The sequence below is a fragment of the Oreochromis aureus genome, linkage group 7 (assembly GCF_013358895.1).
Source record: "Oreochromis aureus strain Israel breed Guangdong linkage group 7, ZZ_aureus, whole genome shotgun sequence".
In the NCBI taxonomy this organism is placed as follows: Eukaryota; Metazoa; Chordata; class Actinopteri; order Cichliformes; family Cichlidae; genus Oreochromis; species Oreochromis aureus.
Genome location: NC_052948.1, coordinates 16475174 through 16497579, shown reverse-complemented (window position 1 = coordinate 16497579; position 22406 = coordinate 16475174). Strand labels below are relative to the sequence as shown.

Genomic DNA, 22406 nt, shown 5'->3' with positions numbered 1-22406 from the left:
ACACTGTGAGCATGCTGAAGAAGCTGTACAGAAACCTTGTCCATTCAAAAAATAATAACCACGAAAAAAATAATACTACTGCTGCTGTAGTAGTACTAATCGTAGTAAAAACAGTAAAAGAAAAACGTTTGGTATGTTGTTTATATAAAAGCTTAGGAGAAGACAGATATAATAAAACGTGAAAAAAACACAAGCCCATAAATCAGGAGGGAGAATGAGGCGCAAAGATCACTGGGTCTGAAAAAAAAGCTGCAATTTTCAGAGAGACCTTGAAATGAGTTATGGGGAAAAATATAAGTTTTAGAGCCCTTTGAAGCTCAGACCAGTTAGGAAACTTCTGCGCAACAACACTACACTTTTAGATGGCCAGTAAAAGCCGTAACTCCCCACTTCTACGATATAACCTACATTTTTCCCGCATAATATACGGATGAAAAACAACTGCGGTGTGACTGAGGTCGAAAACATAAAAAGGGAGAAATATCGCAGCTCTAATGTGGGTCTGCTCGCGCTGTTACTGCTTGTCCATCATGAGAGGAGAAAAGTTGTCTCACTGGGCACACAGATAAACTTTCAAAAGTGCCCTAATCAGGCTTTGGCATTAATTATTAACATCATATGTGGCTTGTAAATCTGAGCGACCTCCCACACACTCAAACACATCTATGTACACCACCCGCATACACTGATCCACTCTCTTGAAGGGATACTTGTAAGAGGCCTCCTTCACACTGTGTGTGCAACGTACTGTACAGATGTTACAGTGCACTACAGCTGTTCATGTGAAATCAATCAAGTAGAAATCAAAAGCTTGATTGAAGCCATTCAGTTTTCTGTATGCTGCGCCACACCCAGTCAACATACTGTATAGGAGGAGAGGAGGGTGTAGACGATATGGTGGATGTCTGAGTCACCTGTGAGGCTCACAGACTCGCTTCCTTCTCCTTATTCATCACTCCTCTTTCCTTCCCTACAGTCCAAACTTGCCTTTTATGGGTGCCGAGGCATTTACACGTTTGTCTCAGCTGATGAATAATGAATAGACCCCCTTATTAATTAATAAAGACCTCTTGTGCTTGCGCAGAGTGGGGAGAAAACACACTTAATTACACTCATATTTCAGAATTCGATGAAAACTAATTTGAGGCTGGTATTTATGAATAAAAGATGGCGCGTAACCAACAGCGGGTGGGGATGTAGGAACAAGGCCCTTAAATATTTACTAAACACACTCTCTGCTCAAGTACACTAGATGTGTGTGTGTGTGTGTGGGGGGGGCACTTGCAAATGTAATATAAAATTTAAAATGCTTTCTTAGTCTCCAAAAGACACAAAACAAATAATAGAACAATTACTATGGCAGATATTCAATAGCAATGAGAGATATTTCCTTTAAGTATGTGAGAGGTTGGTGTGACTTAATAAGATGTATGTCATTAAAGCAGCAGCCAGGAGAGGGCATTTAGTCTGAGCCGACAAGTGTGTGATCAGCACAGCACGACGCCGTCTCTGTCCTGCCGTCACACTCCAGTGGTTCCTCAGTGTGTCTCTCATTACCGTCTCCACTCTGGTAGCCACACACACACGCAGGCAGGGAACAGTACCGATACATGCAAAACAATTACTGCGCATCTAAATGTTAATTTGACTTTCTTTGAGGGGTGGGGTGGGTGGGGCAATTAAGGGCCTTAATGTGTTGGTGGTTTTTTTCCACTCTCTTCCCTTCTCTGATTCAACCGAGGGATCATTCATCTTCTGAGAATAAGTGTCATCCTCACTCCTCTCATTAGTCTGAAGGAGAAAATCTGAGACGGGAAAGAGAAGGGGGGGATTGAGGAAGATGAAGAAAAAGCTGGGATCTACGAGAGAAAGAAAGATGGAAAAATGGACGGGGAAGGGGAGGGGGTTGGGTTATAAGGTTCGAGGAAACTGAGACGGGAGAGGGGGGGGGTTAGATGGCCTTGTCTTTCAAAGTCCACAATCTGCTGTCAAATAGCGAAGCACTGGAGTAAAGGCCGGAACGGGCACACACACTTGAAGCCATATACGAGTTTTAACATGTATGCAGATGGACAGGCTGTCACTCAAAAAGCTCCCAAAAGGGCTCCGAGTGGGTAATTACCAAGCATGTCTTCCATGTTAGATTGCATGTTGCTGTCGGCCATAAGTATCCCCCAGGAGCCAACTTGACAGCTCTCTACTAAACCACTCTCACATGCACGCATACACATATATTTATATGAACGCAGTGCGAATATAGCTGATTTACCCAAGAACACGAACCCATATACATATTAAATATAGCTACAAGATACGACTTTAGTCAACACTCTCATCCTCTCTTCCTCAAATCCCAATTAAAAGATCATTTTCTCTCCCGGCTCACTATTCCTGTTGGTAATCATGATTAATACGAGGACTTTCAGTGGGGTAGAGTTCTAGTCGCCAGCACTGATTTGGTGCATTTGGACCTAGCCCTTAAAATAATACACGCTAATTGGTTGATTTATCTTCCATGTTGAGGACCAGCTGTGGTTATGACACAGCAATCAGGGACAATAGAAAAAGATAAAGAAGTAATGAGACGGGCAAAATCCACATTCTGGTGTCTTCCAGAACATTCGGCAATCAGGAGCTCTGATAAAAAATAAAATGTAGTCTTGATTCGTTACTGTGAAGGTGCAGTTGGCTTTGTGGAATCACATTACTCCCTATCCCTCTGACTGCCCCTAAATTAATTAATTGAAAAAGGCTTTCGGAGAACATGCAAATTTAATGAAGCTCCGCTGAAGAGGGATTTGGGAGTTGTTTGGCAAATTACCTGCTTGTTAGCACAGGGTCATTGAGAGTTATGGCTCAGAATACAGCCAGAAGAAGAGCGGTTATTGCTCGGTATACAGCTTGAGGAGAAGAGCAATTGACCTTGACTACTGTTAGCGAGTAATAATTAGGAAGATTAGGAAAACAACAGTGTTTAGGAGTAAATATGCAAGGAAGGCAAAAAAAAAGCAGCCTGTAAAAACTGCAGATTTTTAAGTGCAGACAAAGGCTTGTGCTGCTAAAAACTGACTTCTTCTAAACTTGAGGAAAAAGCAGCAGTAAAATGATGTAAAATGTTATTTTACACTAAAAATCTGAAAAATACACGAATTCAACAAAATCTTAAAGCCTATGTTCCCTTTTCTTTAGGACAAAAGGAAGAGACGGGGAAGAATGAGCTGTAATTACCCAGTGTCAACAGCAACGGAGATGAATCCCTGACCGACCGTGTCTGTTATATCTCGTGCGCGCTCACAGAACGGGCAGTGCAGAATGCGAATGAATAATTTGACACGAAATACATTTGGGGCAGCCGAGCTCTCCCTGGTTCATTATGCTGCATTTAAAATCAAGTGCTTGCCTTTTTTCAGTCTTCACGCTCTATTTCACCTGGAACTGTTAAGGTGGTCAACATCCCAGCAGGTAGGACAGCGCCCGCTCTCTTGATAATAAGACCGTGCGATGACGGTACAGCACTTATGTGTTGTGGGCAATACGTGGCAGTATTGATCAGAGCGCTGATGCATACATATCTGTGTGTATGTGTGCCTCTGTGTACACAGGGGTATGTACATAATTACAGGGGTCATGGGCCGTCCCTGGGGAAATAAGACAATATCAATAATGGAAAGACGTCTACGGTCAACAGCAACAGGAGCTTGGGTTGTCCCGAAAATGTCCAAGATTTACCGTTAAATTTGAGAAACTGTGATATTTGAAAAGTTTACGAAAGGTTAAGAACATGAATATGTTAGATATAAGAGTTGCTGTCTTATATGGGAATTTGTGATATATGAAAATTGGAATTATATGGACGGACTGTGTCAGATTTGCAGCTCTAGTTGGTTCTGGCGGGAGGAAAAAAAAGGGTCGGATTTATGTCCTCTGTCATCGTTCACATTTCTCCCCCATATATCTGTATCTACATTGCCAAAATGAGATTACCTGGCTTGAATCGATCCCTCATGTTCCTTGGCCAAGTGTCTACAGTTAATCTGCCACAGGCTATGGGCCAATGTGGAGCTTTAATGACGAGGAGAGCTCATTAACTACTGATTATATGTTAAAACAGACTCAAAGATTGACTTGAATAACAACAAATCAATGGAGCTGACGAATACCCAGAGAAATTAGAAGCTGGCTGAGATAGATCACCTGTCAGTCCTTTGACCCTTGACCTCCAATTAGCTGTCTATCATTCTCTCTGTCAATATTACTCTGCTAGATGCTTAAGACACAGACAAATTATTATAAGGTGAAATAAAAACTCGAACTTAAATATTTCTGGATGTTAAAACATTTTTAGAGTGCCTAAAAGCTCACTGCAACAATACAACCATTGTTATTATTTCACATGTAGCTCCCTGAGAGCTAAGCAAATGCTGCAAAAGCACGCAAATAATGCTCTTCCCATGCAGCAGCAGTCTGTACAGTATATACAATAGTGCACTATATATTTCACAAACTCTATGTTCTCACAGACCTGCTTACTTTGAGCAGATGGCAGTACCAACAACACCACAACACCCGGCATAATTACAGCACAGAAACCATTCCTCTTCAATCACAGCTAACAAGACAAGAGAGAGAGTATGAGCTCTCTCTCTCTCTTTCACTTTGTTTTTTTTAATTATACCTTTCACATTGCCCCTAACAATGATTTCAGTCTGTCTCCAGCCCACAAAAGAAACAACAGGTAGCAGAGATATAGATAAGAATGAAATCTGTGTTTGCATACAAACGCAGATCTATATATACACACACACATGCGTGCATATAAAACATAACAGTATGCCATGAGAGAGAGTGTGCCATTAGATCTGCAGACATCCGTTTCCCCAGGGGAACACTTTAGAAAAGGGGGCTCGCATGCAGTAATTAAAGCAATCTTCATCCCAGCAGCTGTCTGACTCCCACAGGGCCACGGTGCAAAGGACCGCAACACGCCCGTGCACACACACACAGACACACGCACATATATACATACATACGACACATACAAACACACATGAGCGTGCATACACATCCACATGTGCAATCTATAACATCAAAAGTTACACATGGTGCTAAGCTTTTTGTTAAATATGTTTCTCTGAAGCTATCTGTTGGAACAGATTTTTAACACTCATGGACACACAGACACACACAAACACTCACACTGATTGCCTCGAGGCTATAAGTGAAGCAAAACAGAGCAAAAGAATGAAAGCAACACACCAGTGCATCTTTGCTTTTGCCAGAAGAAGCTATTAACCATTCTCACCTCTCTTAGTACAGCAAAGTAATTAGTACATTATACAACAGTGTGGACTCTCATGTCTGCAAGAAGAACAAAAGTGGGCCATGACTGTTTTGTGCAGCTGTTGAATTGTGAGTTGGCGTGCACGTGTATAAAAAAGTTTAATCCTGACTTTCAGCGTAACAGTAAGAGTTGCATTTCGACCCACTGTTCACTTCCATATATTAATGGATTGTTTTTGATTTTTGATGACCTCTAGCTTGGATAGAGCTCCCTGACCTGACGGTTTGTTTTGCAAAGAAAGTTCAGCAAGCTTTAGTTTTCACTGTGTCCTGCTCCAAAGCAATCCTATTACACACCTCCTGCGCTTTTCTCTAACAAGTCTTTCTCTTTCAAAGCATCAACCAAGGCTTCGAGCCCACAGTAATTACACTAAATAACAGTAATATTAGTAATCATAGGAATATTCGGTTGTTCTTTTTTCATACCTTGACATATTCCGTTTCTCCTCCGACAACCTTTTCTCTTGTATATATTCAGAACATTGCATATAATGATCTGCATATACATTTCCATTTAAATAGGCTGAATGACCGAATGTAAACCGAAGACACCTATGACACTAACTGAAGACAACAGACTGCTGGATATCCGATCCATTTCTGTGTCATCACTTCTGTCTGTTCATCGAAATTGAAAATTCTGCTCCAGCGGCAAAACAAAGGCATGCAAATTTGCTTGACAAAGTAGCGTTGTTCAGCGAGGTGTAAGGGTACAAGCACTTTTGGACTGTCTGTATGCGAGTTTGTGTTCTCCCCTCCACCTCTGCTTCTTCCTTTCATCTGCTCTCCTCTTCTACACCAAGGCCTCTCCTTCTTTTTAGGTGGGAATTTACAGCCACCCAGAAAATGAGTTCTTCTGGATGCCCACGTCATTGCACTCTATCACTCCTGCTAGAGATCAGTTACCAGGAACACTCCCACAATATAGCCCATAAAACTGCTCACAGGGCCCATATTAATGCACCGGTGGACCAGCTCCAGTTCTCTGAAGGACATGTCGCGTCTTTGGCTTTAATTTAAACACTCATGGACAACACTCGTGGAAAATAGCCCTTGTATCAATCAAGGAAGTACTGCCATGGGCAAGGGCAGGAGGCTTCATTATTTACATTTTGTACAATCTAGAAAAAAAACAGTTATTTCTTTTATATTTAAATTCACTGATCTATAAGATCTTATCTGAATTAACAAACGGTGTAAACAGTGTTTGAGTCAGTGAAATGTGACACATGATACAAAGACAAATAACTTTTAACTAAATTCTAATACTTCAAAAATGGTCAGTTCTTTCAAGAAAAATACTTCAATCACTTTAAAAAAGAAATTACATTTAAAACAGCGAGTTCAACGTCATTTTAACGAGATTACATTGACAGCACTAATAAAAAAGTACATTTACCAGCCGTTTCATTAGGTACAACTGTTATAACTGCTTATTAGGACTAATACTAGGACTAAGGTGATTTAAGTGACTTTGAATGCGGTTGTTGTCGGTGTCTGTTGTTTAAAAAGTGCTGATCAACTTAGATTTTCCCACACATCTCTAAGGTTTCCATAGCATGGTCTGAAAAAGTGGCAGCTCTCTGGGTGAAAAAGCCTTGAGTAAGGTCAGAGGATAATGGCCAGACTGTTTCGAGCTAGTGGGCATGAATAACTCAAGTTACCACTCGTTACAACCAAGGTATGCAGAAAAGCATCTCTTCACCCACTGCAGCAGGTGACAGTCCAGTCAGTACAAACAGGAAACTCAGTTCACACAGGCTCTCTAAAATTGGCCAATGAAAAATTGGAGAAATGTTGCCTGGACCGAGAAGTCATGATTTGTACTGTAGGGTCAGAATATGGTGTAAACCACATGAACGAATGGATCCATCCTGCCTGGTATCAACAGTTCTGGCTGGTGAGGCTGGTGTAAGGGTGGAATATTTTCTTGGCACACTTGGGGCCCCTTCCTACGAACTAAGCATCACTTAAAGGCCAGAGCATACATCACTATAGTTGCTGAACATGCCAATTCTCTTATGACCAAAGTGTGCTCTTTCAGCAGGAAAACCAATCATGTCACAAAACTTAAATCATGAGTTCACTGTACTCAAATGGCCTCCACTGTTACCAGTTTAATCCAGTAGAGCAACTAGGGGATATGATGGAAGGGGAAGATTCACATCTTGGACGTGCAGCCGACAAATCTGCACCAACTGTGTGACGCTATCATGTCAATATGGACCAAAATCTCTGAGGAATGTTTACAGTACCTTGTTAAATCTATGACATGAATTGAGAAATTAGGCAATCTGAAGCCAAAATGGGCTCCAACCTGGTATTTGCAGAGTGCCTAATTCTAATAAAGTGGTACAAAGTGTATAGTCGGACTTGAAAACAGAGCACCTGCTGGTCAGTGATGAGGCTACAATATTGTACTGAACCACCAGGACTGAAAAAAGAAGCCAGTTCTAAAGTGCCAGAACTGCCCTTTGTCCAAAAGGCCACCTGATGCTGGCTTCAAAAACCAGCTAATCCCCACAGACTCACATGCAGCCCAACTAAACAGCACTAAAATATAACTAACTCAGTAGCTACTGTATGAAGGGAATGGGTCTTTCAAAGAAACAACATATAAATAAAACATGGCAGCTACCTAAATGCTAATGTCGTGGCTTCAAAACGCTGAGTCAAAAACCAATCTGCTATGTCACGACTGTCATGTTCATCTCTGATATGGTATAGACTGTTTGCAGAGCTGCTGATGTTACACCACAGAAAAGATTACGGATTTATATTGGGTATTTACAGTTTTATGGACCTATGGGACTACTGGAATTTGACTTGTAAAGAAGATGGATTCAAGATTTTTTGTGTCTAGAGAGGTTTTTATTGCAATTTTATATGACAGATGAGAGTTTCACAGGGAATGGACCATTAAGGTGACAATTTTTTGATCAATTATAGCACCAAAAGTGTCCCTGGCCTTTGCCAGAAAGGCCTTGAATCTTAAATTCCTTGAATGAAACCAGAGAAGGCAGCTCTGGAGACCAGGATATACTGCTGGAGATGGGAGCTGCGAACTGGAACAGGGGTGCGGTAAGAGTGTTTGTCTAAATGTCTGTGTGTGAGGAACAGTCTAAAGCCAGCTGGAGTGTGACTGGCTGACTCTGATAAGGTCAGCCGCAGGGGCCCTTATTGTCATACAATCATGGCCCCCTGCCAACCCCACTGTCATCCGCACTGGCACACTGCTGCTCAGTGGTTTACACTCAAATGCAAACACACAGCACACGCATGGACACACACACAAATATACTGAAAAACACGGTCCTTGTAAGCTGACACACACTCAACAGTAAATGTGTTTGTTGGCAGACAAAAAAAGCCAGTAAATCTGTTTGGCTCAGTGGATATTGTCTAAATGGCTGCTCCACTTTAGCAAATTCCCCAGCTGAATCTTTTTATGTAAGTCTGTCCACAAAAGTCTCCGTCTGATAGACGACTGCGTCCCTCCAGGAATTCATTGAGGGATTTTTTGTGAGTACAGCCAAACTGTTTAATTTAGTTGTGTTTTTTATGAAGCATTGATAGGAATTTTGTAATCCCCTTGAAAATAAAACGGTTTAAAAGTGGATGACTGGTAATAAAAAAGCAAAATATCAGGCATTAGCCAAGTCAAACTGCAGACTATCTGTGAATTAAAAATCATCGAACGATAATGAGTTTTCCTTTTCTTTCATTTTGTTAAAAAAAGAAAAAGCACTGAACTCTACTTCATGTAAATATAGTCATTGAGATGAGAGCTGAAACATCTTCAGGAAACTTAAAGAAGTCCTGTTGTTTACTTTCCAAGCTCCTCAGAATACCATGACCTGGATGACTGAGAACCTACACAAACATTTGCATTTACCCTAATAAAAATTATATGCAATGTAAAAATTTGTGGGTCGATTTCTCAAAGATTTTTCTAACGTGGTGCTGTGGTGACTTTGGATTTACAGGAATCCTCTCTTTTCCTCTACACTTCTCCAGCAACAGCTGCTAATTGCATTTTGACTGACTATCTGCAAGGGGCTGTAAATCACCAAGCCAAGAGAACAGGAGGGAAAGAAAGTTTGTGGTAGTTTTGAAGGCAGAGAGTTGAGGAAAATGCTCAAAAGTAAGACAAGACAGAGGCGGAAAGAAAAATAGAAAAAGGAAAATTCAAGGCTGTTCTCAAACATATTTGGCTAGAGCTCTTTCCACCTACACCAATCAAACAACCTGCAGTGTCCAGGGAAACAGACTGAGTACTATTTACAACATCACCAATCCAGTGGCCCTGAGCTGCTGTGCAATGCTCCAGATTTGTTGCAATGGGTTATAAATCTCAATAAAGCTTCCAATAAATATTATGCCCTTATGTAAAATCATAGAAGATGAGTATCATGGTTTTTTGGGGGGCAAAAAATGTGTTAGGATATGTGTGCGTATCTTTACTATCTGTAACACACCCATCCTCCCGGGATGGGTGGATCTGATGAGCCAGTCAAACGTTTTCCGATGAGAAATGGTCACAGTGAATTAGAGGACGGAGGTATTTCCGTGAATTCTCAGCAGGGCACACATCGCACCTGCCAATGCACAGGTCACGTTGAGCAAGGCAATTAGGATATAAACAAATACTATGTCCCCAGTTTAACCTCTTTCCAGTCACCGTGCAGGCTTTCTCTGACAGGATGGCCTTTTAACATCTTTTCTGTGGTTCAGAGAGAGCAACACCCATGATGTCATCTGATAAACCTCTCTCGAGCTTTCTGGGTCAATATGGGGCAACACAACATTAACAGATAGTTATAGCTTATATTTGGGTTAGATACATATATAAAGTCAGTATAGTGCCAAAATATTATCTACATGCACGCGAGTAAAGGAGCAGAGCACGCGACTCAAACAGCTCACATGAGTATTAATATTCTTACTGCACCTCTGTACACATTATCTCTGCTAATGCTTTAATCGACTAAGGATTCTGAAGTTTGGTATTTTAAAATAAGACGTGATGATCTTCTCTTGTGCAACAGAGACCGTGATTTACAAAAGAAATGAAAAGCTGTATTCAATACGACTTGGAGACCATAAACTTATCAGGAAAGTGTTAACTGAGGTCGTCGATCAAAGAAGCTTTATGGTCATTTTCCTGACTTTATACACTCTAACTTTACTTTAGATACACAGAGGCATCATTCTCACTAACCAAATCCCACTTTAACATCTCGTCAACATAAAGCCCAGCCAAGCGCAACTTTCCTTGGTGAAACAGTGGTGCTCAATATTAATTACTTTCCTCTAATGGTAGAGGAAGCCTAACCTTGTGCAGTAATCCATGCATGTTTGTTTTCTCAGAGCATCTTTGGTATTTAAAATCTATTGCGCTTAAAGAAAATGCATCAGAAATAATGATAAAATAAAGATGCGTGTGAGTTTGTGATAGTTGTTCAATAAAATATAAAGGTGTTTAGTTCTAAAATTCAACACCAGCATGGTTGGATACAGTCTAAGTGATGCACAACAAAAGATCACATCGCCTGCCATTTCTGTCTCAATACATATGACTTACAGGAAATTGACACAGCCAGTCCCAGGTGGTGGGGCGATCCAGACAAAGCTGAAGCTCGTAGAGGGCTGGTGGCTGACATGGGAAGCCACCACGCTGCAGACAAACTGGGTTCCACCAAACTGACGATCTGGCATCACACCTGCGGCACAGAAGACAAGCAAGACACATGAGGAGACATGAGGACTAGCAGTGAAGGTTCAGCTGATGGATTTTTTGGGGGAAATTGTTTCCTTTCAGCTTGCAATTTAAAGGCTGTAAAAATTGCTGCAGTTTTCTATGGTTGAATTATTTCCTGTTTTATAGGTACCAGCTGGTTTCCATTTGTACTAAAACTTAGATTATCCACTCACGAAAACAGAAAAAGGAACTTGCAAAGCCATAAATGTCATGTCTGCTTTTATGTTGACAAAATTTACATCGCATCCATTAGCTAATCTGTCGAGCAGCCTTACTCAAAGACAAAAGATTACAAGAGAACAGATGTGGTGTCCTGAATTACATTTAATTCATGGCCTTCTGCATTACAATGCTTTTTGGTAGCAAACGCTCGTCAGCTAATCCTCAATTAATCCACACTCAGCTGCATTATTGCACACTCACAGTTACTTTTACTACAATATAAAAACAATGTTAACAATGTCGCTGTGATGAACCGAGGTTTTAAGAAGCGAGTCCGTCCAGGCTGCTTTTATACTGTAACAAATGAAATAAAAATAAAAATAAATAAAAATAAAATCACAATAACGAAGGACACTGACTTTTCTGTGTTGTCTTGCACAAAGCACTGCTATAAAATAAAATGCTGCATTAATAATTGCTGAAACAAAGCACACTCAAAGAGTGCAAGAGAGATTCTTAATAATTTCTTATAGCACAAACACTGAAGACAGAGCCACAAGCAACCGTGTAATATAAGAGACTATCAGTGGTGGAAAAATGTTGTGCTCTTTTGTGCTTCAGTTTTTTTCTGTGCTTTCTATGTTCTCCTGTCTTTGCCTTTATGCATTTCAGCATTAGCGATTTAAAGGTTTATTGTTTTTACTTCCTGCCTTTGTTCCTTTTCCCTCTTTTCTAGGACCTTGTACTACAAAATAAGTTCAAAATACCCTTCAGTGGCCACACAAAGCTGGTTATCACCTCGCTAAGTGAACCCAGGGTTCCATCACACTATCACATTTATATGAAGGGGTCATTTTAAAAGCAGTGTATGAACTTTGTATGAACTTGGGCACTTTGGTCAGTACGACTGAAAAAGATTTATTTTAATAAAGTAAATCAAGCAGAATAAAGTAAAATTTTATCAAGTAAAACTGGTAAAAATTCCAACTGTGTAAGTTTTCAGCTTTTCAATACCATAACTCTATCATTAAATCATGGAAGAATCTGATGGATTATAATCAAGTATTTTATTAACTCTTTCACCCATAAAGATAACATGTGACAACCTCCCCTCTACCTTTAATGACCTCAGTATATAAATATCAATCAAGAGGTTTTTCCAAGGGTAGCTGAATAGGCGGAGATCACCTCCTCGCTAACTTGTGGCACACCCAGTTATTTTGTTCTATGGGCAGGCCTGCAAATAGAAACCACTCAGTTCAGAAAAAGCTTCATCAGTAGTCCTAGTAGGTCTTCATAGAGTAAAGAGTGAAATTAATGTTTAAAAGAGAGATTTAGTTTTAATTCTTACAGCTTCAACCTCGGTGGTGTTCACCAGAATTCAAACATTCAAACAGGCTCAGTCTATTTGTAAATTTCACATGAGGTCAACAAGTACAAATAGGTTTCTTGTTTTATGATCACAATACTAGAATTGTTTGGCAACAACAGGGAATTAATTGATTCAGGTGATGATTTAATTCCTGCTGATGTCTAATCTGGATCCTAAACTGATCTGGAGCAGTTACCATGGTGATATATGCTATTAAGAAGTGAACTCTACGGTGGCCCTGAGAGGCCAAATGGACTGCAACTTAAGAAAACACCAGCAAAAGGAAAAACGCAGCAAAAGCACACAAAACACAACGGAAGTAGGAAAAACGACAACGGAAATAGGAAAAAACACAAGGGAAGTGTTTCTGGGGAGACAATAACCTGGCGGACCAGTTGCAGGAACCAAAATATGCTAAGAATTGCGCTGGGAGACACTTAAAAGAAGTGGAGGAAGAGGTAAGAGGTAAGTGTGTTAGCCTAACTATTAGCCTAAAAATCCGTCATCAGCATCATATGAATCATGATAAAACAGGCCTACCATATTTTGGGTTCCTGCAACTGATCCGTCGGGTTATTGTCTCCCCAGAAACACTTCCCTTGTGTTTTTTCCTATTTCTGTTTTGTTTTTTCTATTTCCGTTGTGTTTTGTGTGCTTTTGCAGCATTTTTCTTATTGCTGGTGTTTTCTTAAGTTGCAGTCCGTTTGGCCTCTCAGGGCCACCATAGAGTTCACTTTCTAATAGCATATATCACCATGGTAACTGCTCCAGATCAGTTTAGGATCCAGATTAACCCTGAAGTTACCTGGATCAACCCAAAGTCTTCTTCATATCACAGACCCCTGATTGACAACCCTTACCAGCACTTTGTGTACATCTAGTCTTCATCCACCTTTTAACTTTCTTTTTTAAACTTTCCTGGTATTGTTTTTGGTCCACATATTTGAACTGAAAATAAACCGCTCACTTATTTCTACTTGCTTTCATTTGCTCCAGTTCTCTTTTCTGTACTTCTTTCCCTTATCATTTTTTTTCTCAACCATCTTCTTTCCTCTTTCCCTGTGAGCTGACAATCTGACAGTGCTCTTATTAATGAGCATCTGTGTCCAGCTATGATTGCACCGATGAAATGACATCGTGTCGCACAATCTTTGCTTTATATCACAAAGGCCAAGGGCAGGACACCACCAGACTCATCAATCATCGTATGCACATTTGGAACAGTTTAATTATCTACTGTACCTGACTTTGTAGTGTCATCTAAGAGGTGCCCAAACTGTGCTGCAATTCACAAACACATAAATGCGTTCCCCAGACAGCAATGCATTTGTCATAATATTACAACAGTAAGTCACTCTAGCACTGAGGCCACACACATTCAGCCAGTTTAAAAATGTACGTACTCTCCCATCTGTTTACAAAGATGTGCTCTAAGCGGCAGTGGCTCGCCTCTATGTATAACCTGCAAAACACCATCTCCTCTCTGCTATCATAACTCACTTCACTGAAAGTATAATCAGCAATGATTAATAACTGAGAAGCTTTAATATCCCCAGAATCAATGTGCAAATCAATAAGTAAAAATTGTGTATGTATGTGTGTGTGGTTGAAAATTCATTATTTGAAAAGAAATAATTTCACCCATTTCTGACAGTAATAAATCTGACCTCACAGATTGCATCCATAAATATACACAATGTTGACAGCACCATAAACGTTTCTGTTTGATGAGGCCAGCTGTGTGTGTGTGTGTGTGTGTGTATTTGTGCAGAGCTTCATTTGTATCACTGCATAAAATTTATACTGAAGTGTATGTGCGCGCCGTGGTACAAACAAATCTACTTATCATTGCTGTCGGTTAAAAAGCTCAGGAAAAACAACCACTTGTTTTTACACCAAGGACCAGACATTGATTTCTGCACCCAATGGGACATCCCAAGATTCCCCCCTACCCAAACAAGCACAGTAACATCATGCTTTTCAACTTCTAACTGAACAGCCGTCAAAGCAACATCATTTACAGCGCTTTAACGTGACAACATATTGTGCTGTTACGTGCAAGTACATGCGCTGTGTGGTCCTAATGTGTCAGATTTATGAGCTGTTCAGCAGCGCAGCCTTTAACAATGCTAAGGAGGTGCTGGTATGTAATAACAGAATGGGATTTAATCACCTCGTAATGCTATTATTTTGAAATCACCAACAATTTCTCTGAGTAATGGCCACAATTTACTTCTGAGCATATACTAACACAATCATACACACAAGGAAATGCACATAAACACACTATATCAATGATTAAACCTTTACTGCTGATATACAGAGCAGATGAAATAGTTTCTGTGCAGGCCTTATCCCTCTTTAACATACCTATACATCGTTCTGTCTTTTTAACACAAATCCAGACCAGTTTCACTGCAGATATGTGCCACATATTTACCGGCATAGCTAACGGCAGCCAAGGCAACAGGTTTCGCTCTAATTGTTCAATTTTGCTGCAGATTAAGAAAAAAAAAGCTTTGACTATTTCCAACAACCCATAATTTGAGCATTCCTTGCCGATGTGCAATACAAGTCTAGCTCTTTTGACTAATAGACACTAGTAGATGGCCACAAAGACAAAAAAAAGAGCAGTGAGGTGATGGGACTGAACAGCAGAGAAATCAGCAGGAGATAAAAAGACAAAACTAGCCACCATTTTCACTAAATGAAAAATTACATGCACTTGCAGTGTTGCCACTCACCACTGAGGTGTGTTTAGAAACTTACACTTCACAAACTCTTGCACTACAACTCTGAAGTAATGAAAGAAAACACACACAGATTTCACCGCTTTAAAAAAAGGCATAACTTAATGAGAGAATGACAAAAAAATAGAAGAAATTAAGTATGAAAGACAGCGATTGCTCTCGAAGAGCTAAAGGTACGGCTAAAGAAAAGCAGAGCACTTAGGCTATGGTGAAGATGAAAAGGCAGTCTGATGCACTCCAGGACACAGCAGCACTGGGACTTGACACCGCTCACAGAATTTCTATTCCCACTTGAAAAATACACTCAGGCATAAAAATGCAAATAACGATCTCTTATTCCTTTCATGTCTGGGTGTGGAGAGGGAGAGAAAAATCACTATTATTCGATGTGAAAATCTCAAATGTTCCAGTAAAGCAACAAGCTTTAGTGAACCTGGACAGGAAAAAATAAAAGAAGCTCTGACATTCACGATTCGGTCCAGGGAAGAAGCAGAAAAACAGCACGACAAGCTCTTTTGTACCTGTGAAATGAAAATATATGAAAGAAAAAGCCCATCCTGTGACCTTAAATTACTCTTAACTCAGCTGACCTCTGAGTTCTTTGTTAAATTAGCAGCTGGCAAATACCAAATCTGGTAAAAAAAACACCTCCTTTATCGCTGATGATTCCCCTGAATTCCATGTGATAACCTTAATGCAGTGTTAATTAAAAAGCATCTTTTACTTTGTGACTGGGAGAAAAGCTTTTGGTTGAGCATTCTAAGCAAATTTTTGTAAAAAAAGATTCAAAACTACTACTTTTTAGTAGAAATCATTTTATGCTTCATTAACTGTGATATTTTATTATCCGCACTGGGTCCTATTATCACGCCATCAGCTACATGCAGAACTCGCCTAATGAGCTGTAAATTTATAAGTGCATTACAAATGCCACCAGTGATGCATTAACGCTGCACGTTAGCATCAGCAGAGTCCATCTCTAATTCAATAAGCAGCCTCAGGAGGATCTTGAAGGAATACTCCATCCACACATTGTCAGTCAAATACCCACATGCAAATACATGCGCGTTCACACGTTCAAACACATGCAGTTCTTTCACATGTAGATTGGATACTTAAGAGCTGTCGGAAGTGATTAATGGCAAGGGAAGATGACCTGCTAACTCCCACGGTATGACGGGCCAAACCTTGTTTCATAAATATGAACCCACACACACATGCACACGGGCACGCAGTTGCTTATACATGCGCTCTCGAGCGTGCCCACACACGAACTCAATCGCACACACAAAAACACAGGAAATGGGTGTGTCTGGATTTTAGGGGTCACGTGTTGGTTGTTGGAATGTCACTCCGACGTCCATCTCTGCTGGTAATTGTAGTGAATTTTTAAAGCCATCCATAAAAAAGAAAAAAGAAGTGGGAAGCTGACCGCCTCTTATTTATTCATGTTCCGTCTGCCCATGTCTCCGCTAACAAAGACTTCCCCACATTTTAACATTCTAATTTTTTAATATGTAAACACTTCAGTTCACATCTGTGTATGTCCTATTTAAAAATCTCTCTATTTCTCACTTTGCAAAGCTAATGAGCTTTCCACAGCCAAGCTCGAAACAAGTCAAATAGATGGAGTGAGAATTCTCCCCGATGGAGCAGATGGGCAATCGGTGGCTCAGCCTGGCAGCAAGTTAACACTGTAGGACCAGCAGGAGCCGGTCGAACTGGCATTAGAGATGGTAGTTAGGCTACGTGGCAGAGTTTTGGGGATTCAAAAGGCACCATTCAAACTGAAATGCACATTTACCAAAATCCATACGCACCATTTGACATCTGGTCAGTAGCCATTTGCTGCCTAGCAGATGTCTAATGGTGTCCAACTAAGTGCTTTTTAAGATCAGTTCAAGACAGTTAAACATGCTTTTCCCGCTATGATTGACACAAAGGCACTTGAACAACGTGTTTAAGCTGCTTCCCTGCCATCAACAGTAAATGCTGTAAACTTGTCTGGCTTGCTTAAAACGCTACAGCGCGCGCACTATGCATTCAGAATCACAGACATGGATGTGGCTCTGTACGCTTGAACTAACAAGAAACAAGTGCAATCCGAATGCATGTGTATGCACAGCAGCTTGCTTAAAGCATTAAAACCCTACAAAGCAGTGTAATGTGCTGTAAAGAGATTAGGTTATTCCATTATTTGTCTAGGGATCTTATATTTGTCACTAAGCACTTAATTTAACAGAGAAAAGTCAGTTTCACATAAAAAGCAGAGATGAATGTTTATCACCTTGCGTATCCTCACTCTCAGACAGATAATAGCCTTGCAACCATCTTTCTACCACTGGCTCAGACTTAAAAAGCTAATGCAAAGCACGCCAAATAACTTGGCGAGAAAGCCAATTAAAGGTTCATATTTCATGCGGTGATTCTAACCTGTCACAAAATTATTGGAGCATTAACATGTATTATTAAAAGCCTGTGAATGTATGGGAATCTGTCAAAAGCTGGAATATAATGCCTCTGTCAACACGTTTCAAGAGAAGGCCACACAATAGCCACATAAATGATACATCACAACAGTAGTGACAGCCCGAGTAGGGACCCCATACGCTTTGTGCTGCTGAATGATCCCATGGGATGTATGGTTTTTTTCTGTGTGTCTGATGTGGTGCATTCACCCCTTCTTCCACAGTGCCATCCTCAGCTGGTCAGTCGGACCACTGCAGGGTCTCGTGGTACATGACGACCCACTCTGCTCTGCCATTGGCCAAAAATGGCATCCATCTTTGCCTTTGCCAATCATGCTACCATGGAGACAGGTTGGCAACTTTGAGGTGGTGGCGGGGGTCCGGCACAGCGTTGCCAGGAGGAAGCTGTGTGTTAATATGGGTGGTGAAAGATGCCAGCGGCCAGGGGGAAAGAGAGTAAGAAACTCTGTGGGAAAATGTGAGGGAAAGAGGCTTGCCACATCAATGAAAGACTTTAACTGGTATTAAAGAACACCTGGGGGTCTGCTAAGCAGCAAATGTGTGCTGGTGAAGAAGTGCAAAGAGAGGCTTATTGTGCATGTGTATACATTAATGTTTCCATATCCGCACAGTAGAAAAATGTGTTGGAAACACCTGACCAATTTTTGCTTATGTGCATGCGCTCATAGAGCAGTTTCGCTTTCATTTAGACTTCTATTGTATCTCACAGCATCCATCATCCATAAACTCCTGATGGCATAGCTGCACCCACCCACCCACAAAAACACAAATCTATGGCTTGTTGTAGGAGCTGCCAGTATGGCTCCACCCAGCTGACAAAGAGAGAGAGGGAGTATTTTGCAGAAAAGCATATGCTCATGCTCTTACATTATTTAACACAAATACTCAACACATGTAAAAATTGCTTCTGTGAGACGCTCTACATATGCTCCTTGTGTCAAAACTGGTAACTGAAAAGTTAAAGTAAGACGAAAATAAACATCTAATTCGTTGCTTGTGCGCTCCTGGCTTCCTTGCTGTGATCAAGAGCTACAAGCCATGCAAGCATAAATGATAAATGGAGTACAGGAACACCAGTGGAGCATAATAGACCCTCCAGAACTAATGTCCCATAATTGAAATGAATGTTGTTCTGAATCAAACAAGTGTTGTGTGTTTTGGAGCCGCACCTTGTATGATAGATGAGACTTAGACTACTTTACAAAAGCCTAAAAAGCCATATTCACAAGCCCGCACAGATCATACATCAAATGCATGTATAAGAGTATATTCCATCTACACTGCTGAATACAGTATCTGTTGGATCCAGAATGTTATCAATATTTTGATAAAAATATTTTGGTCCACTTCTCCAGCACTACTTCAATGTGATATGTCCATTCTGGGTGGTTGTTTAAATTTTGAGCAGAGAAGTCACATACTTTTGCTTTGGAGGAAGAACAGACTAAAATGTGAAACATGAGCTACATCGTATTGGATCAGAAAAAAGCGTATGAGCCAAACTTTACCCAAAACCAAGATCATCAGCCTGAGATTCAAAAGCACATAAAAAAGTAAAACATTTTCAAGTGCGCTCATACTTTTTTAACTGTATATTTAGACATTAAAGAAGTGAATTAGATCTTAATAAAAACCTGTAATTACACAGAAAAAACACATATCTGCTAGAAGTACTGTAGGTCTGAGTTCTGGAGGTGAAACACCATTTTACATGGATTTCTTTTCTTTTATGTTTGACTAACCGTTTGTGTTTGTTATTACATTGGGCTTATTTGTAGTGATGTTAGTACATTTTTTGAAGCTTTATTACGGTAAACACAAGGTTATAATTACTGATAGGAAGGACAGCCAAAACTATGATAATAGAAGAAGTCCCAGGCTCAAGATATGTGTGTTATGTAAACTATGAAGGTGAAGTGGTGCTTCAAGCCCTAAATCAGCAACTGAAAGGCTGAGTGCTGGTGGTGTGGGGCCTGTGCAGCAGCAACCAGTGGAGGACAGCCAGCTTCGTGCCCCAGGAGAGGCTTACCACATTGGGTGGCAAAGTCACTAAACACCCCTTCCCCCAGCCCTGTAGTCTTTGAGCACCATTTTCTTCTAACAACTCTCCATCCATACATCCATCCATCAGCAAAGCCTATGAGCAGCTGCCTTCTGTGGGTGTGTGTCATTGTAGCTTGGCAGGCACACACCACAGCTTTACCGGCAGGCGCTAGGGCTAATTTGATTTTTAATTCAACACGACTCCTCGGCTAATAGTTTGAGTTGGGGATTAATTAATCTGATTTGACTTGTGCTAATTTCTTGCACCCACGTCCCCGGTCTCCACCCGTCAGTGCAGCAAATAAACAAACTGGTGAGGCCGTGGTCTCGCAGGCCCTGCCCTGACACACATGAGAGAGATAGAGACCTGGGGCGACAGGTGAGGAGCCGACGGAAAGCCTTTGGAAAACGTAGCGTGGTGCCTGTGCTGCCTTTGCATGCATGTGTATGTCGAGTGTGTTGTGTGTAGCTAAATGTGTTTATGGAGGAGGCTGGAGATGAGCCTGGTCTGACAGAGAAGTGCTGGGAGGCAGTGAACTAATCACAGCAACAGACTGGCTCTCGTAAGGAGGGCGAAACAAAGAGAAGGTCAGTAACTATTTTCACAGCCAAAATATGGGTCAGAGTGGATCTGGGTGAGTTCCTCACAGATAACTTGTATATAATGTAAAAGGGGGAAAAAAGTGGCCATGCAATAGAGCATCCCTGTTCTGTCTCGGAGGCTTTTAGAGGGTAGAGGGCCAAACCCAGGTAGGGCCCTACAGCAGAAAAAAAAGCAAAACCACTAAGCGTCCTCAGCTCACAGAGTCAGATTGAGCACTTCCACTGTTTCTAATACTCAAGGGAACTTTAAAAATGAATAGACCTAAGAGTGCAGCTTGGATGGCATGCACTTTGTGGGGAAGGCTTTGTAAAATCACTTCCTTTCACTTTGCACACCAATATCCACACGCTTGCAAGGTGCTAGTGGTGGCATAGAATTTAAGCAAGATAAATTTCAAAGTCAGCTTGCCTCTAACTTAAAATGACGCAAACCTTCTAGCGTTGACAGAAATGTGTCAATCGGAGCAGTCAAAGCTGTCTCTGTCTTTATTCTATCTTTATTTCTCTCTCATTCGCTCTGGCATGTTACCACCCTCTCTGCATGGCAGAAAATAACATTGCTCTGCTCAAGAGAGACCACACATGGGAGAAACAGCCTACGCCTGCTGCTCTCTCCTGCAGAATAATAACAAAAAAAGATAATAATAATAAAATAAAACTGCCCAACAGCTCGCACACCACTTTGAAATCTCTATCACAGAGAGTCCAGCTCCTGCTCTTCCTTATTCCTGCTCTCTTAGTCAGCCCTGGACCGGATTTACCATACAGCAAAGAAAAGAAAAAATGTGTATAAAAATACACATGTGCTCTCATGTGCATACACGCACACTAGGGCACAAATAGATGCACACAGGCATGTAAGCACACCTGGGGAAGCCATGGGAGTTCAAAAAAACCACTGTTTTTTTTTCCTTTAATAGAGCTAGCTATTCAATGAACCAGTAAATTCCCAGCAGCACCAGCAGTAGTGCTCCTACAGGTCTGCTGCACCATCACACCTGAGAGGCTGTTGGGATGTATGGCCAAACAGCTGTGGCCACTGCTTTAGGTCCAACATGAATTAGTAATGAATCGTGTATTCTGTTTGAATTCTTTAACGGTGGGGTTGCTTTGGCCTCTAAGGATGCTTTCCGCATGGAGAGAAGTTACTTCGGACTTCTGGTGCATAATTACCCAAGCATTCCACTGGATTCCTGGAGTACACGAATGTTTAGCCACCTGTTAGCAGCCTCCAGGCATTGCATATTAGTGGGGGGAATATGTGTTAGGAAAGAAAGGGACAGCCTGGGCGAGAGGGTTGGGGAAGTCCTGCGCCAGCAAAGCAGTGAGATTTACAACAAGCCGACCCAGTCGATCTTAAGTGTGATCTGACACGCTGCTGCAGAGAACACAAATCACCTACCATACATAACCCGCCTCCTGACAACTCATTTCATCTTCTGCACTAATGAATTCATCATCAGGAGGGATATGCCTTTGGTGTCCCAGCCCTGAGCAGAGAAGGAGTAATGGCTTAGATAAGTCATCATCATCATTATTAACATCATCACTGCTGCCAGCTCCTCCTTGTCTCTGTTTGGCCCATAGTTCAGTAGCAACAGTTTGGGACTGTAAAGTGTCCTTGACAGAGATGTTATAGGCAAACTTTGGCGTTCAAGGTTATTGTGAGGATGGATATCAGAGCAAAAGTGTCACAGATGTGTATCCTATGTATGAGAATCAGCGCGAGTGTGCGTATGTCAATAGAATTTGAATGTGTTTGGGGTATGAATGGATAAGTCGGTGAGTGTGAGAGCTCTTATGGGAGCAAACGAGTGTATATACGTGTGTGTATGTGTGTATTTATGAGCGCATGAAGGAGTCTAAGCGGCACAGTCAGGGAGCTG

At 41.1% G+C, this 22406-nt stretch overlaps 1 protein-coding gene across 1 annotated transcript in view; it reads right to left on the bottom strand.

The window, feature by feature from the left end:
- The window catches only part of reln (reelin), a 98113-nt gene that overhangs the window by 45794 nt on the left and 29913 nt on the right, over positions 1-22406 (bottom strand). The window contains exon 3 of the mRNA XM_039615723.1: positions 10925-11063. Within this exon, the coding sequence (XP_039471657.1) occupies positions 10925-11063 (139 nt within the window). The remainder of the gene's footprint in view (positions 1-10924; positions 11064-22406) is intronic.